The 17323-nt window shown below is 33.6% G+C and overlaps 3 protein-coding genes across 3 annotated transcripts in view; 2 read left to right on the top strand and 1 right to left on the bottom strand.

Annotated features, from left to right (window-relative positions):
• The first annotated feature begins 1232 nt into the window (after positions 1-1232).
• LOC143195932 (longitudinals lacking protein-like) lies at positions 1233-2363 on the top strand. The gene is made up of 3 exons (XM_076403462.1): positions 1233-1367; positions 1705-1917; positions 1974-2363. The coding sequence occupies exons 2-3, from the start codon at positions 1732-1734 to the stop codon at positions 2211-2213; spliced, it is 426 nt and encodes a 141-aa protein (XP_076259577.1). The 5' UTR covers positions 1233-1367; positions 1705-1731; the 3' UTR covers positions 2214-2363.
• On the top strand, positions 2355-4981 carry LOC143195927 (uncharacterized). Its single transcript, XM_076403454.1, has 6 exons — positions 2355-2846; positions 2910-2993; positions 3054-3231; positions 3308-3478; positions 3779-3966; positions 4662-4981. The coding sequence occupies exons 1-6, from the start codon at positions 2496-2498 to the stop codon at positions 4878-4880; spliced, it is 1191 nt and encodes a 396-aa protein (XP_076259569.1). The 5' UTR covers positions 2355-2495; the 3' UTR covers positions 4881-4981.
• A 4927-nt stretch (positions 4982-9908) lies between these two features.
• LOC143195756 (protogenin B) overlaps positions 9909-17323 on the bottom strand; it is a 75809-nt gene continuing 68394 nt past the window's right edge. Inside the window, exons 11-17 of the mRNA XM_076403192.1 lie at positions 16512-16642; positions 16238-16456; positions 14713-14877; positions 14476-14653; positions 14162-14267; positions 12771-12875; positions 9909-10827 (exon numbers count right to left, since the gene is read on the bottom strand). Coding sequence (XP_076259307.1) covers positions 10558-10827; positions 12771-12875; positions 14162-14267; positions 14476-14653; positions 14713-14877; positions 16238-16456; positions 16512-16642 — 1174 coding nt within the window. The 3' untranslated portion in view covers positions 9909-10557. The remainder of the gene's footprint in view (positions 10828-12770; positions 12876-14161; positions 14268-14475; positions 14654-14712; positions 14878-16237; positions 16457-16511; positions 16643-17323) is intronic.

Genomic DNA, 17323 nt, shown 5'->3' with positions numbered 1-17323 from the left:
CCTGCTGGCGCATGGTTGTAAATTTATATTTATGATTGTTTAATATTTGTGATTGTCCTTGGGAAGAGAGTAAAATCCGACAGGTAAAATGATCCCAATCATGCCAGTAATCAGGCTGGTAAGACTTCTGGGATGATTTCAAAGTTAGCCACTCGCCAGTCGGTTGGCTTAATAACCATGGTTCTGAGCCCACGTTAAACTGTAGGTCCAGTCCAGATAAACCCCTAGTTGGTAAAAGGAGACTTTAAAGTATATATAAAAAATATACTTAAACGAACAACAATGACCAAAATATAATAAAAATAAATAAATTATTAAGATCTTCCTATAATATAACATATAATACAAATATATAATTACAAAATTATACAAAATGGGGAAAAATAAATAACTAGGTAAAACCACATTCGATAGTCCTCTAAATGTTGATAATATGCTGCATAAAAAACAACTTTAATTCACATAAATAATCGGAAAATTGGCTTATTAAATATAATGATAATTGAATAAAAAATAAATAGTAGTTTAAATACTAAGATGCATGTTTGTTTTTAAATAGAGTATGTGAACACTTAAGAATGATAGCATTAAACCAAATACCTTCAAGTAAAATATCTCTATGTAACTATATCTCTTTTTCTACTACTTTGACATCCTAACAACTCTTGTTCTAATAGCATCAAAAATTTGACAAATATTAATCTTGATCTGAGGAACTTCTATAAACTTACTCATATATTATTTTTCATCCATCGTCTACATATATTGAGCATTAAAAAATGATTATATAATACTACACTGTCAAGTCTTATATTCATACTTTCATCATAATGTTTAATTTAGTTTCTCCACTTTCTGTTCAAATATTATATTGTTCGTCATTGGTCATTTAAACACACTGAATATTAAAAATTCATATATTTCATGCCTGAAAGTATCATAAATTAATTTACAACGACAAACAGCCTGAAATCTATAAAATAAGATTAATATTTGTCTGACCTTCCACTACATGTTTTCAGCTAGGTTTTGTCCAAAGTAAAATAATTTCCTAAAGCATTTTGAAAATGCGCTGTCAATTTGCATTGCAAATGATATTTCATGTTTATGTTCTCCGTATGTCTACACGCCTGTATATATCTATTTCGAACAAACGCAATTCTATTTGTGCATGTAAATAAATTAACCTTGATTACGGCTTTAAAATGTTTTGTATGTATACGTTACTATTTTGAGAATAGCACTTGAATGATGGTTCAGTAAAAGACAATAAACATGAAATGGGAATTACCTGAAATATTATCGGATAATATTTGCATTACCACGCAAGGTGAATATTAAGAAGAAATCTAGATTCCTGAGTTAAGGTATAAACCATATTTCAAACATTTTAATACAGTGTGGTTATTTCACTGAAAAATCGCCAAAACTACACTTAGACTCTAATAAACTATTTCCCTATTTCCTACTCGAACATGAAAAAATGCCGAAAACATAACCTATCTTCTGTCGTATAAAAATAAATATAGATAGGGATTGTTCTCGCTATTCTATTATATTATATAACATATAATGTAAATCTAGGATATAATACATTTATTATATTACAATTTTTAAATTGTATGCATAAACTTGAGTATGTTTAGTTGCATAAGCGTATAATGTAATCTATCAAAATTAATACAAGTTCAAATTATTTTACAGTATCTTGTGTGACAGTTAAGACTAAAAATGAATAAAAATTGCGTTAAAAATACTAAATATGCAATTAATTGGGATAGCCACCCTCAAAATTTTGTTAAAAACGTTTGTTCTTTAATGGAACATCAAAGTTTAGTGGATATAGTTATTAGTTGCGGTAACAACACTATTCAAGCCCACAAATTTATATTAGCTTCAAACAGTCCACTGTTTAGAGTAAGTATTCCGCAAGTTTAGATATACAAATAATTAATATTCACAAAATAAAATAGGAGGAGTTTGAAAAAAATCCATCTATAGAACAAATTTTGATATCAGGATGTGATTTCTCCGTCTTGAAAAGCGTAGTCGAGATCATGTACTGCGGTCAAACCGTCGTTACCGAAGAAAATGTTAAGTTTCTAATTGCAATGGTTAAGCTTTTTCAGTTAAAAAATTTGGAGAACCTATTTAATGATCATTCCGGATCCGGTAAGTATAACAGATATTTATTACGAAATTGCAATCACTAAGATTATTTAAAATTGATCGTTAGCATTCATTTTTCACAAAACTGTTTCAACGTCTATGAGAGATTCTTTGTTATTTTGTAGTTTATAACGTTTTAGGTATATTTAAGTGGTTTTTTGTTATAGATTTTTAAGTTTCAGGGTTTGTGTTAGGTATATATTTTCAACATACATATGTTTTTTAATATATGTAAAGGTTTGTGTTTTTGTGTAATCATGAATAATGATTGCGATGGAATGTTAGGTAGGTTAAGGTAGGTCTGCAGGAAATGAGTTAACAGGGATATGATTTTGGAATTGGAAACGCAACTTTGTTTAAAATTCGTTATACTATTTTACTTAGCCGAAGAAATCCACCTACCAAAACCCCAGTTTCTGACTAAAAAACCGAAGTATCCATCGTTTTCTTATCAAGCACCACCATCAATCAGTCAGAATGGTTCGATAACTACCAAGGTATCCATCTCTGAAAATGACAGCACCAGAACGGAATCCTGCCAAGCAAATGTCTCCTCTCTACCAGTCCACCAGAATGGAAGCAATATTTTTAAGCCTGTCAATTTTAACGTCACTATTCCTGAGCTTATCCCTTGTGGTTACAAGTCATTCCGGGGCAAAAAGACATTGAAGCAACAGGTATCGCGCAACTTTTTATCATTAATAACTGTGACATTTTCATATCTATCTGTTTTACTATAGGCAGAGCAAGCCTGTGTGAAGGAAGCACAAGCCTCCCGTCTGGCATTGGCTAGTCTCCAGAAAGAGATTGCCGTAGCACCTCAAGTAAATTTGTCTGCACATATTCCAACACCGAAATAATTCATTATTTAACATTATGATTAGGTTAACAACTTCATAATAGAAGAAACATTCGCTGAAACCACTGTCGAAAACTTTATCCCCAATCAAGACCAGCCTTACATGGAAGTGTTAAATTATGATGAGTCTTTGAACAGAAACCAAGTAGAGAAGAGCATGTTCGTGCCTAGTGGTAGTGGTGATGATGGTGTTACTACGTCTAGTTAGTGGATTCCATTAGATTACAGCGAAGAAATAATACAATTTAGTATAACACCTCATGCTTTAATTATTTGCAGGTCAATACTCCAATTCAACGGAAGAAGATAAGAAATCTCTATCCAACGAAAAGTTAAAGATGCTTTTAGGCCCTGAAATTTCGTCTAATGTGGAAATTATGTACAAAGATGCCCAGGGTAATTTCGTTCCAATCAACGACGAAGTTTTGCACAATTTAGCTACAAAAGAAGGTAAGTCTGCAGTTATAACTGAGTGGATGATTGAGAGAATTGTATCTTCAAAACTATAGTTTCTTATAGTTATACAAATAGGAACAGTTTGGCTATGTAACCCCTATTCTCCTATTTTTATGATCTATAAGTTGTAAAGTTGTGGTACCACCATCTTAATAAAAAAATTAAAATGATTTAAAATTGAAATTGAATTTTGGAGAATTTTGTTTAAAGTTAAATCTCATGACATGTATAATATTGCTCAGTGTTTAATTTCAAAAAACACATACATATACATAATTAACATATTTTTTTTAGGTATTCAATACCAAATTGTCGATGAAGATGGACACGTTAGTGAGCTACAAGAACTGCACGTGCTTGACAAGCTCATCAACAACATCCCGGAAGATCCCACTTCCATGGACGATATCATCGAGATAACCAAGCCCAGTGTTGAAGTTGGAGACTATCTAAAGGATACCCAAAGTACCCTTTCGATTAAGGTAAGACTAACAATTATAGTTTTTGATGATGAGTTTTCTCTATTAGCTTATTTCAATTTTATTATCTTTATTTTGCACTAAAACTAGAAATGTTCTAATATGAACAACATTTTTTTTAAATCCACGTTTATTTATCTTTTAATTTTATATAATAATTAGCAATACAACACCAAAGTATATAAACATACAATTAAAGGTACAAACTATCTAAATATAAATAATATGTAAATATAGAAAATATTGGTCAAGGTCCACTTATTGAAGAAAAAAAAGGAAGAAAAAACAAATATGCTCTGTAGTTTGCTTCCAGAAACTATATCTCCAACAGACTCTTCAAAAATAAACAAAATAATACTCTAAATTTTAAAAAATACCAGCAGGATCCTCTGTCTCCTCTGATAATGATATATATAATTATTATATTGAAAGGGAGAGGGTTGGGGAATTAAGGAATGCAGATGGAGACAAAATTAAAAGATTGGCCCAGAACACAAAACCTGATCATGAAAATTCAAATGCTAGGGCATCACATAGTTCACAGACATTCATAGATTGAAACATTATATAGATCGGGTATGATCTGGTTAGAAAACTGCCTCAGTTTTCTTTGGACTTTTGTTGCTTACTTAATCGACATTTGTATATTTGTTTTGTTCTTAGTTAAAGCCTAACATTTTAAACAATTACACTTTTAGGATGGTATATGTTCACTAGTGAGTAAGTCTGGCGACGAAATACCGATACCGCAAACCATAGAATTTCCTGTTATCCACGGAGAAGCCCAGCATAAAACCACCATCAAGACCGACGTTGAGTTTTCCCCGGACATCTTCTTCGCCGACTTTGTATCGGGAAATGTGCAGAACGACATCAGTATAACCGAAGAAAATCTCTTCCCATACGAGAATAAATAATTGTTTGTCTTAGAATATCTCGAATAATTTACTATTCAGTTAGAGTTGTTATATTTTAATCGTTTTTGTTAATTAATCAATAAAATATTAAATTACAAAAATACTTCGTTTCTTTATGTATTCCGGCGTTTTAGAACATTTCTTTAACTCACTACATTAAGTGGGCTATAGAGATAAACATTGGAACGGTACCACCTCTCCATTCCATCTCTGCATGCCTGTCGACTATGAAGATAATTAAAAATAAGTAAGTTCGGGATTTATCTAATTTGTATGGGAAAAAAACACAAAAAGTTATTCGAAGTATTTATTTAATGATGCATTCGTCCAAGCGTACAAAAATATAACACGTTTACACAGTGATTTAAATATTTATAAGATTTTTAAAACTCACAACAAACAGTAAAGTACAAGAAGTGACTTTCCACCGTGGGACAAAATGGTTACAATTTGAATGAATCTAACACTAACAAGTATTCGAGTAATTTCGTTCTGTTCTGTGTTATTTAAAGCTGTAAAAGTAAAGGACGTGTGAACTATAACTGTCGTGATGATGGAAGAGAAAACGATGTCGAATTCGAAGGAATTTAAAAACCACGTCCTTGTTAATTAATACACTATCGGAACCCACAGTCGAAAACGATTGGACACAACAGCTGTGTCGTTCCATTCACAGGGCTTGCTTTTCTTTTCGTTTTCACAAAAATAAAAACGGTAGAACTGAAACAAAAACAAAAGCAGGTCTTGTGGCGACGGTTTACTTAAAAAGAAAACATATTTGTAGAAAATCTTGTATAGGTAAGATAAAAATAACGTCTGTGGCTACAAAACGATATAGCAGAGCAGCCTCAACTCATCAGACTTTTCGGTAAACGCGGAGCTGCCCCGTTACCCTCGCGAGAGCGCATGGGGCAGTGGTAAGAAACGGCATGTTCCAATCTCCAACAGCGGGGCCAGTGCTAGTAGTATAACAAGTCACGATTCGTGTTAGAGTTTTAGGAATTATTGCTGCACGGCACACACGTCACCCGGGTGTTGGAACGAACACGCCCTCCCTCACGTCTCCACCAAATGATTTCTATAAATTACATGCCCTGAGACATAGAAAACATAAATCTAGAACCCTAAAAAATTAATCTTAAATATTACTTCAAAACAATAAACATTAGGACAAGTAAACTATAAACTATTCTTCATTTGTATGAGGTAGATATTTCCGATAACATGTAATGATTTAGACCTTCAGCGATGAGAACGGGAAATACTGCACCGCTGAATTCTCTAAACATCATATCACTAAAAACTTAATATACAATTACATCCTAAAAAAGTGTGTTTCTCATGTTTTATGCTTTAAATTCCAACATTTTTATAACCCTATCAAAATGAGGTGGACATAAATAAGATGGTAACTTGCAAAGAAACGTTTTGCCTCTTAGATTATGTGTACGTGGCGGACTATGGATAAAAGAACTATTGTTAAACAATCTCTGAACGTTGAAACAAAACATATACAGGTGAAATGTGATATGTAAAAAATCTAGAACCGGCTATGTAAATGATGAACATTTTACATCAACAACTATTTAAATTATTTAAATATACATATAGCTCACGAGCGAGTACTGACGACGATGATTCCATAAAGTACATAAGTTCGAGAAAAAGAAGTTATATTGAACAGAGACAGACACCGGACAATTTCGACAAAACAATCAATCCGTCAGTGAAGCTGTAGAAATCAATATATACAGGGTGATCTGCGATTTATTAATCTGTGACTGTAATTTAAAAGTATCACATACGCTGGGTAAGCTGAGGGATGATTTGTACATGGATAGAGCCATCACCATCACCCTATATATAACTTTTTTTCATGTAAAAATAAAACAACAACAAGAAACCAAGTAGGCAACAACTATGAACATATACAGCTATATACAGGGTGACTGCCAGCGTACCGCTGGCTGGCAAAAATCGAAAGCTGCAAGAGAAGAAATCGTCGAATAGAACTTCGAACGAGGAAGGAAAGAAATCAATAATCGATAAGTCGTAGAGCGGCTTCATTTAATACTCTTCTTAAACGGGAATGTACTAGTGAGGTAAAAACGTAACTAAGAGACGACCCTGATTGGATTAAGTATTTAACCGTGTGAGCGCAGAGCGCTGGCGCAAAAGTACCTTTTCGAACGTGCATGCTTGAACTTGAACATAGATAGAGACGGCAACGCAAAACAAAATAAAAAGGAAACCTAATTATATACTTTACTATTTGCTATATACAACACTTACTTTATAATTATTTGAGCATTTTTAGTCTTAAACATGTTTTAAAACAAGTTCATTCATGGAATAATAAAGATTTTTTAAATCGTATAATCCGCCGGTCATGGTACGAAATGATCTCGAATTAACCCCGGTGTAAACAGTTTTGTCCGACCCAAGATCCGAAAACAACACTAACGAACATATTACAAAGCCGGTACCACATCCGAACCGATTATACGCCAGATTTGATGATATACGTTAAAATAATTTAATAAAAAAATATATTAAAGAAAAATATTACGGCATACCCGTCATTTATTATTATCAAACTAAGGAATAAAATCTTTATTAACAGACAATATGTACAAATATAAAGTTTTTTCTCGTTGTTCTGTATTATCTTCTTTTTTTAATGACATTTTTTTAAAATTTATTTTGTACGAAAAAGGCACACCACATGTAGTAATAATTTACTTATGATTAGATCCAACGGACAAGGAAACAAAACAAAGATAAAAAAAAATAAATACAACTGGGTCTTAAAAATACAAACAACCAATATACTGGATAAAGATGTGGAAAAAAATGAAACTGTATCGGTTCTTTTTTCGCTCATAGATTATGTGCACAGAACAGTTTTTTTTTGCCATTAACAATTATGTACAGTGTGTTATGATAATCTGGAATGACCTTGAATACTGTGAGAGTTGGTGGAATAAGACTGTTCAGACCTGTTCCTCGCAGATATGCTTATTCCGGCTTATTTCTTTGTTTTTTTTTGTGTTTTGCTTTCGTTTTGTCTATTATAACAAGATATCGTCCAACAGTTCATAGAAAATTTAGCTTTATCTGATAACAATTATCTTTGGGTATAATAATAAAAATATAATTAAAAACGTCCATATATATGTTTATATAACCACAACTGCCAAATTAAGAACAAACATTTCGAAAAACATATTTTACAAATAGAAATTTATAGTTAATGGTGTTAATTAATATTACCAACTATGGTATAAAATTTAAAACAACTAGGACTGATCTAATCCAAAACTATATTGTGCATGAGTAAAAGCTTGTGGTTTTCCTTGATAGATGGTGTCAATTGTAAATAAAACAGGAACCGCAGCGACGCCACTACTTTAAGTGTATAAACATAGAAATTGGTTTGAAAATAGAGAAAAGAAACGAAGAAACTTAATGTTAAAAAATGACCTTTTAACTGACTACCTGCAGACGCAATCCGTAAGGAATACGAAACGTCGAGCAGAGTTTAAATACAGAGATCGATAGTTCAAATTGTTCCAAATTTTTCAATATTATCATTGTTACAAATTAGAAGGAAGAAAGCTGCACAAGATTGTCAAAAAATGCGAGCTGTGTATGATGAAGATACTAGATAGTTTCGTGGAAATGATTCGTTAAAAATTAAACACAAAACTATTTTGAACCAAGTCTATCAAGTAAAATAAATAAGACGAAGAATGGTTCCTCGTGAATTGCTGATGTGCTGCCTGAAATGTATTGAAATTGGCTCATTTTTGGCCTAGAAAAAAAGTGAAACTAGAAGGGATTCGTCCACAATGGCTTTTGATTATCAACACTGTGAGGACAACTAGAATAAAAGCGACTGGAATTCAGTAATGGGAAAGTTGTTAACTTCCATCATGACAATCTGAAATATCTAGCCTGGTTAAGAAATCAACCACCATATAATCCAGATATAGTATCATCTGATTATAACCTGTTCCCATATCTGCAAAACTCTCTCAATGGAATTAAGCTGCTTTCAACAGAAACCCGTAAAAACTGCTTGATTCACTTTTCCAGCCAAAAAAACATAGAAAAGCCCTTCATCGATAGCATCACGGCTTTGACCGTAACGAATATTACGCAGCACTTATGTGATTTAAGAACGAAAACGCCTCGAACTTTTCCCCAGGCCCAATATTAACTGTGTTACCTGCATATTTCTCCTGAACCTATGGATGTTTGTTCTTAAAATGCGTTGTGCATGCTGTGGTAACCTTATATACAAGAAAATTCCTACTTTTTTTTGATGCTTTTACATGAATATACCCGATGCTTCGAACCGAACATCCGGTATATGCACAGAGAACAATGGAACACCATAACACATAACATCATAGAGAGAAGGTGGTAGGTGATGCAACTACCATACGGAAAGAGCCATCGCGTATCACCTCTCCCACTCTTTTTTAGGCATCTAATTCTAAATCCACTCTCTCCTCCTTCCATTCTATGTATACTAATATTACAGAATTAATATTACGTTTTTTTTTCTTTCTTTTACTAATTGTATATATATGTTATGAAGGTCAGGTACAAAATCGTTTCGAATATATTTATATATATACGGAAATTAAAAGTACAGGACATACCCTCCGTGTCCGGGGCAACCCGCCCGAATCAAAATAAAAATAGTGTGTGGACGGAGGGTTTCCTTACTGCTATTGCGCTTTTTCTCTTTCTGTGATTTTTCGGATTTAAACACAAAGCTACATATATATCCATTTAAAATATTGAGCAATATATATGGTTTTTTTCCTTCTTTAATTATTGTGTATATATCTTATTCGATTTTTTAAAATATCCAGAAACCTAGAATGGTTTTAGTAGATTTTTGTTATTTTTTTGTTTTAAGTTAAACTAATATGTAACAATTTTGCTGATACAATGTCTTTTGTCATGTTTCATGGATTAAAATTTACCTATTTTTTATTTTATTTATGTTATTACTTTTTTAGTTAGTTATTTTTTTATTTATGTTGGGCTATTATCCTCGATATTAAATCTATCAACTTAGAGACCAACCTAGACATTCAGTCTAATACAGGCCGTTTACTGACGTAGCTGGGATGGTTGCACCTTGTTGGATTCAAACTCGGGATATGTCCATTGATTTCGAACTGGAAACGTCTGAAAGTGAAATATAACAAAAACCTACTAAAAAGATCTACTAATAAACTATCGTCGTTTTATTCAAGACACTTAAATTTTGGTTAATTGCACCTATGTTGCTTAAACAAACCACGCGCCGACCTAGAGATGTATTAGAATGTTAAAAACAGCGAATAATCGAAAAAAGTGACCTTAACAACGTGTGCGTGGTTGACACCCTGTAGGTTTCTGGTCCGATCTTTCGAATAGAAAAACAATGAGAAACTGAGGAAATCCGAAAACATGTGGCATCATTTCAAAATACCTATTGTAAAAATCAGTCGATATATATGAACTACCGTATTTAAATATCTATTGTAAGGCAAATAATGTATGATGGTGGTTGTGTCGTCCATATTTTTCTCTTCGGCTTCATTTTCTCCTTTTTGTGTAGTGTAACGGTACAATTTCGCCTAATTTCATCTGGAAGCAATACCCCCAATACCCGTTAACCGTTCGGCTCCAGCACCGGGGACAACCTCCTGCTACTACCGATGGAGTCGTCTAGCGCAGTCAGCTGTGTCGAGTTTAGAGAGTCCGATTGTGAGTGGTCGCTGTAGCTTCCTTGGTTGTTGGGTTCCTTCTCCTTCTTGGCCAAGCCAAACAATGTGGGGAAGTAATACTTGAAAGGGCGAACATCAAAATTGGAATCTTCCTCGTAACGCTTTAGGAGCGGTTCTGATTTATTCTTCGACATGTTGCGCTCAAAAACGTAATACTATTAAAGAGAAGGAAAATAAAATGAGTACTATTATTTATTATATCAGGTCTATTGATTAATTTTAAAGGATTTGCAACAGATGGTGTTACTTAAATCGCGTCGGGAATATTTGCAACCAACTTCACATTGAGCTTCACTTGAGTTTTCAGTAAGTCTCATTTTGTTACAAGCGTGAAAACAAAGAGGATTTGAAGGTATTACTCGATAATAATCCGTGTAAAACGCAAGAATATTGTCGAATTGTTGAAAGTAACACAAGACATCATTTCCAATTGCTTGAAGAATATTGGAGTGATCCAAAATCTTGGATATATTATACCATATGGATTGAAGCTAAGGGAAAACGGCAAAATCAGAAAAGCTTTTGCAGTGTATTGTTGCTGGTTATAGAAAATCGATTCATTACGATAATCCAAAGCGACAAAAAATCATGGAACCACCTGGTTAAGCATCAACGACAATGCGGAATATCCATGGCTCCAAGCTAACGCTCTGTATTTAGTGGGGTTAACTTGATGAAGTATAATATAAGCTGCTAAAATATAATTATACCATCAATGGGGATCTCTATTGACTACAATTGATGCGCATTGAGTCCAGCACTGTGCGAATAACAGCCGGAATATTACTACCCCTGCCGCCATATTTTCCAGATCTTGATCCTTCTGATTATTCCTTGTTCCGACATATGAGTGGTGACCCGTCTGAGTAACGCGTCGCTTGTTATGGAAATACCAAGAAAAAATGGATCGATTCGTAGATAGCCACAAAAAAAAATACATAGTTCTTTCGATTCCAGCCATATAACTTTTACATAGAAGAACTTGCCCACCCGTTTATATTAATAATTGTCAACTCCCACAAGCAGAGGATGCTAAATATCTTGGTATGCACCTAGATCGACGTCTAAGTTGGAAGAATCACATACTCGTCAAACAGAAACAACTTGGACTTACAGTCTACCAAATATATTGGCTTATCGAGCCCAAATCCAAGTTATCACAAGATAGTATTGTATGAATCTATACTAAGCCCATTTGGTCATATATAATCCAACTATGGGGAACTGCTAGCAAATCTAATACATTCATCATATAACGGTTCTAAAATAAAACGCAGCGTGCCATTGTCAATGCTAATCGTACTATGTTTCAAATGAAGTGATACAACGCGATATTCCTCTAGAACCAATAACAAGTGTAATTCAACGTATTTATGGAGTACTTCGAAAGAGTGTCAGTGCATCCGAATGTACTCGCTAATCAGCATATTATGCGAAGTGACAGTGAAGTGCGTAGACTAAAACCTCCAACATCATCCTATCTGATTATTGGGCATATATAGACTTTAGAATAAGACTAATTAATTAAAATAGTATTTTAAACAGGGAATCACTTAATGAAGTGATTTTCTACATGCCATGTATATAATAATATAAACATAACAAATACTTATTGCCATCTGGGCAGATTGTGGAACTACTAAGAGTAATAATTTTAAAAAAGTTATTTTGATGTGGAACCCGTAAATTATCCTGAAAGATGGGGAAAAGTAGCGGCTATCAACATATAACACTTTGAATAAAATATCTTGTACAGATTTTTCACAATAAAGTTTCAAATTTAAAAAAAATCCTTTAAAACTAATTTATAGGCCCAATACATACATACTACTGTGATCAAAAAATAGTAAGACGAACGTAAAAGGTAGTGTTTTTACTATGATTTCATTTATTCTGAGTTGATCGACAAGATTAAAAAAGCACCCACGAAGAATTATTCCTAAAGTCGAATTCAACATCACGTTCAAAGTTTAGAAAAAAAAATACTGACCGTTATTTCGAAAGGAATGCAATAGATTTGGAAAAAATAACCTGTTCCCGTCTTGTTTTTTTCAATCTTACTATTTTTTTTATTAAAACAAAAGCTAAGTAGGCATACCTGTGGATTTTCAGTGATGTGCATGTTCCCGTTTAAAAGACAGCCGTTTAGCTGGGTCCGCTTGTTACTACCATTTACATGGCCGTTGGGAAAATCCGTAGCCCCCTGTAAAAAAATCATGTTATACAAAATCGATTCGATACCTTACGAACATTAATATACGACTTAATTTTCACAGGTCTTTCTTTGAGCTTAAACATATATGTGAGAATAGAGGATGGGCACGTGGTATTTTATAAAGAAAAGGCCTCAAATACTTTTAAACCCATGAAGACATGTCAGGATGTATTTAAATAAAATGATCTAAATTAGACAATACACGTTATAATCTTTAACTCTGCTCCAAACTGTGAATACATGGGTGTATTGAATTTCACAATAAATGTTAATATTTCAAACGAGTCCGCATCAATTAATATATTTTCATTGCCTGTGGCAGCAATGAAAGTCTGCAGTCGAAGTCATTCCAGCTTGAGACCCTGCTAATAATATAGCTAGCTTAGATATATACAAATCACGTAGCCGCTGAAAATATTCACGAATTTCTACAATGACTCTATTAGCTTTTGTCTACTAAGTTATCGCCGCACCTCTAGCCCCATATTTGTAATTCATTTTCACTAGCAAGACAGTGCTAACTTGTAATCTCTAGTTGTCGTTTAAGATACTTCTTGTTATGCGCCTATTTGCATATGCGCTTCACACATATTTTTTGCATAACAGCGTCATCTCTCCACTCCTCTCATTTCTCTATCAGTGCCATCTGTAACGCATTTACTTTCTGAGAGCAGTCTTGTGTCAAGTCTCTTCATTTGTAAATATGAATTTTGTGCATTATTCACTTTATGTAACACCGGTGGCCAGACGGCCCGAAAAGAAAGAAATAAAAATGAATGCATCATAACTAGCGAAGTTCCTGCATCTGATCTTCTGTTTAAGCTTTCACCTCTCTCTGGCAGAAAGTGGCGAGAATGTCTGTGTAATGAAGGTATGTCGTTTTTACAGCTCTTGCACCTCACCCTTTTTAAACTTTTGTAAGCAAACGGTGTTACTAGTCGCTATAATGAACAAGAGGTTATGTTACCCTTCCATTTAAAAAAAGGGGAGTTCCCGATTTCGTCAAAATATGTAAAGAAGAATTATGTGCTCATTTCAATTGTTCCGAATTGCAGGTGCATCAGAGATTGGGTTCATCGTTGTGAATGATTTTATCTGAATTAAATTTGCTGACAAAACCTTAAATTAAGTTATCATACATCAAATGAAAACTAGAAAAATAACTGGGGAATGGAATATAATGGACTGAGCTTCATAAATATCAATTCAAATACAACTACATAGGAATAACATATTATCATTGAGTAAAATGAATATAAGCTCAACATGCATACCTTTGTATCTAGATGATCTGGTGTTATCGGTGGTATATGGGAGCTCTGCTCTTCAGGTACAAGATGTTCTATTTCATGCTCTGTGCCCGAGTATAGCTGATCCATGCTTAAAAGCAAAATAAATCCTTTAACAGACATAATACGTAAAAATTGATTGGCTGTAAAACAATTCTAGCCCCAACCTAATATTTTAACTATTAAGAAGATTATAGAAATTATTCTTATTTATTCATTGAAGTCATACAAAACGAAATCACTCTACCATCAGCCTTATATTTAATCAGTAATTATACTGGTTCATTAACTAAACTCACCTAAGTTGAACGGTTTCGATCCCAGGAGTGTAAAGAGCTGCAGTGGGATGGTGGCGGCTCGAAGTTGGTAGGTGGTCACCACGTAATGCTCTTGCTTTAAAACACTTTTTTCCGGCATAACACACTCCACCGATAAAAGTAGTTACAAATATCCCTAGGACCACAACAATAACAAGAACTGAAAAAAAAACTGAAAATGTATTCACTTTCAAGATTTCACCACTAATCCCTTCCTACCAACTGATGAATTGATTTGTAGATCCGCGAACGATACCTCGGCATTATTTGATATATCCAACCGGGTGTAGAGCGGCTGACCTACCCCAAAATCGTTCACAGCTCTTACCATAACTATGTATGTATGATGCGCTGAAAGATTAGTTAGCATGGTCGACCAGATTTCTAAAACAAGAAAGAATCATAATTAATCCCGCATTCCCATATTGTTTCATTGTAATATTTGCTTTCAGGATTCATACAATTGTTTAAGTTTGACATTATTATTATATTATTTCCTTATGACATCGAATGGTGAGTACAGATATGAATTACGCGAATGAATCAAATAAATTACAACAAAATGGCAATATTACATTTGATATAGTACTTCCAATAAAACAGCCAATGCACGACAACAGCGTCGAATGTCGACACCGTTATATGTCAATATAAATATAGTCTATTCAAAATAACAGCGAACTCACGTCATGAAAATTCGTTTCAGAAACAGACAATAATTTCTTTCTCATTTCATTCTAATTAAAAAGAGACAAAATACTGTCTGAGAAGTTCGAACACGTAACCGAATCAGGCTGCAAAAGTTGTGCGGATTTCAATTATAACAACTACAGGTTATAAACCGGCAAGCGTTATATTAACGCTTTACTTGTTTTGATAAATTTCAAATCACTGCTTATTATTACTATAATTGAAGATGCCGAAACCGGACGGAACAGATGCCTCTTGTCGGTAAAATTGCTGCTGCGGCTTTTATTAAAAATATTTTTAGTGTTGCAGCTGCACTGAATATTAGTATAGACACGGTCACTGAAATACCTAAAAAAAAAAGGGAAAATGTAATTTTGGATTCACCGAAAAGAAACTCATACGAAGTGGGTGACGATTTAAAATGAGGTTAATGCTAGCCCTATCACAGTTCAAATATATGAAATTCATAAAAACAGTGAGTAGTTTTGTTAATATAAAAATAATTTAATACAATTATTTCAGAGGAAACTGTCTGGAAAGTATCCTTAGATAACCTAGAGCTATGAGATATGGTTTTTGGGGTATGTAGAACATACCTTCATAATGTAGGTTTAAATGGTAAAAAGATAAACCACGAAGAGGTCTAACGGAACTTCCAGACATTGTTTTTAAAAGCATATAATAAAATCAAGGAAGACTTATTGTTTCAATATGTGTTTTAGGAGGAGACATGGATATTTCAGAATGTGATTCAACGTTATTTTTGTTTCGTTATATACATTAGTATTTGTTGTCAATGTCAAAATAAACGAAAACTTAAATTTGGTGCAGCAACGTTGCATTATAAATTTTGATGATGTGCATCAGCTGTTTTATTGGAAGGACTATAGTTTTATATCTCATTATATACCACTTATGATTTTCTCTCTCTGCTTTCCAGTAAAACATTGCGTAAAATTGAGTCTAGTACTTTTCAAATTTGGTAGGGAACTATTTAAAAAAAATGTGTTTATTTACAGAGACAATCCATGACATCATAAAGAAAACAATTTACCTCCCTTCTCGTCTCTATCCCGCAAGCAAAACTGCGACCTTCCCTGCGACGTCGTAACGTTGTATTCGATGAGATTTTCTAGTGACCAGTTGTAGTCGGTGGTGTAAGAGACAATGTAGCTCCTCAAATATCCAGAATCGTTCTTCGGCGGGCGCCAATAGATGCAGGCCGCTGATGCGCTTAATATTTTGTACTCTAAGTCTTCTACAGTCGAAGGCACTGGATAAATTATCGCTTTAGAAATGAAAGTGAACAATAACTCTATGAGCGTTACCATCAGCGTGGGTGTGAATCTTTAACGGCTGAGATATTATTCCAGGTACATCTTTCGAATTGTGAGCTCTGACTTTAAACAGGTAATCAGTATTTGGAATCAGTTTTGAAACAGAAAACTTTGGGGGGTAGCTGCAAAAACGCGAAAACTCTCAATACGCTGACCGTATGAACGGAACTACAAGTGTATTCAAAATAACAGTGAACTCACGTTATCAAGATGTTGCCTATTGCCCGTCGCAATTTGTAAATTCGTTTTAGAGTTAGACAATATTTTTCTTCTCATTTTATTCTAGTTAAAAAGGGACACTGTAGACTGTATGATAAGTTCTAACATATAACCAAATCAGCCTATGAAAGTCGTCCGGTTGTCAAACGTACTTCATTACATTTCTCGCTTTTTCAATTAGTACTAACCTTCAAAAGAAAGTTGTTAAAATTTCATGATATTCTAGTGATAACTTTATGAGTTATTGTGCTAAGAGTGATACCAGTTTTGTTATTTTCAAAACAATGGATCAAAAACAATTTCATGTTTTAATGTTACACTACCTCTTGATAGGAAAACATACCATTCAAGTGAAACAATGACTTAAAACGTGTTATAAGGACTTTGCTCCATCGGAAACTACAATAAAATGTTGGTTTGCAGACTTCAAACGTGGTCGTAAAGGCACCGATGATGCTAAACGCAGTGGATGTCGAAATGAGGTGGTAACACCAGAAAACATTAAAAAATACACAAAATACTTTTGAATGGTCAGAAAGTGAAGATTTGTGAGTTAGATAACACCGTAAAGATATCAAAACAAC

The sequence above is a fragment of the Rhynchophorus ferrugineus genome, unplaced genomic scaffold, assembly GCF_030347505.1.
Source record: "Rhynchophorus ferrugineus isolate W39M unplaced genomic scaffold, kcgeb_rfMv2 rfM4, whole genome shotgun sequence".
NCBI lineage: Eukaryota > Metazoa > Arthropoda > Insecta > Coleoptera > Curculionidae > Rhynchophorus > Rhynchophorus ferrugineus.
This window is presented reverse-complemented; position numbering and strand designations above follow the sequence as displayed.

What these genes read in the sequence shown, in the direction of transcription:
- LOC143195932 (XM_076403462.1), top strand. Translation starts at nt 1,732, where the DNA reads ATGAATAAAAATTGCGTTAAAAATACTAAATATGCAATTAATTGGGAT. An exon ending in CAAACAGTCCACTGTTTAGA is followed by an intron (nt 1,918 to 1,973) that starts GTAAGTATTCCG and finishes AAAATAAAATAG; the next exon opens with GAGGAGTTTGAAAAAAATCC.
- LOC143195927 (XM_076403454.1), top strand. Translation starts at nt 2,496, where the DNA reads ATGATTTTGGAATTGGAAACGCAACTTTGTTTAAAATTCGTTATACTA. An exon ending in CAATTTAGCTACAAAAGAAG is followed by an intron (nt 3,479 to 3,778) that starts GTAAGTCTGCAG and finishes TATTTTTTTTAG; the next exon opens with GTATTCAATACCAAATTGTC. An exon ending in AAAGTACCCTTTCGATTAAG is followed by an intron (nt 3,967 to 4,661) that starts GTAAGACTAACA and finishes TTACACTTTTAG; the next exon opens with GATGGTATATGTTCACTAGT.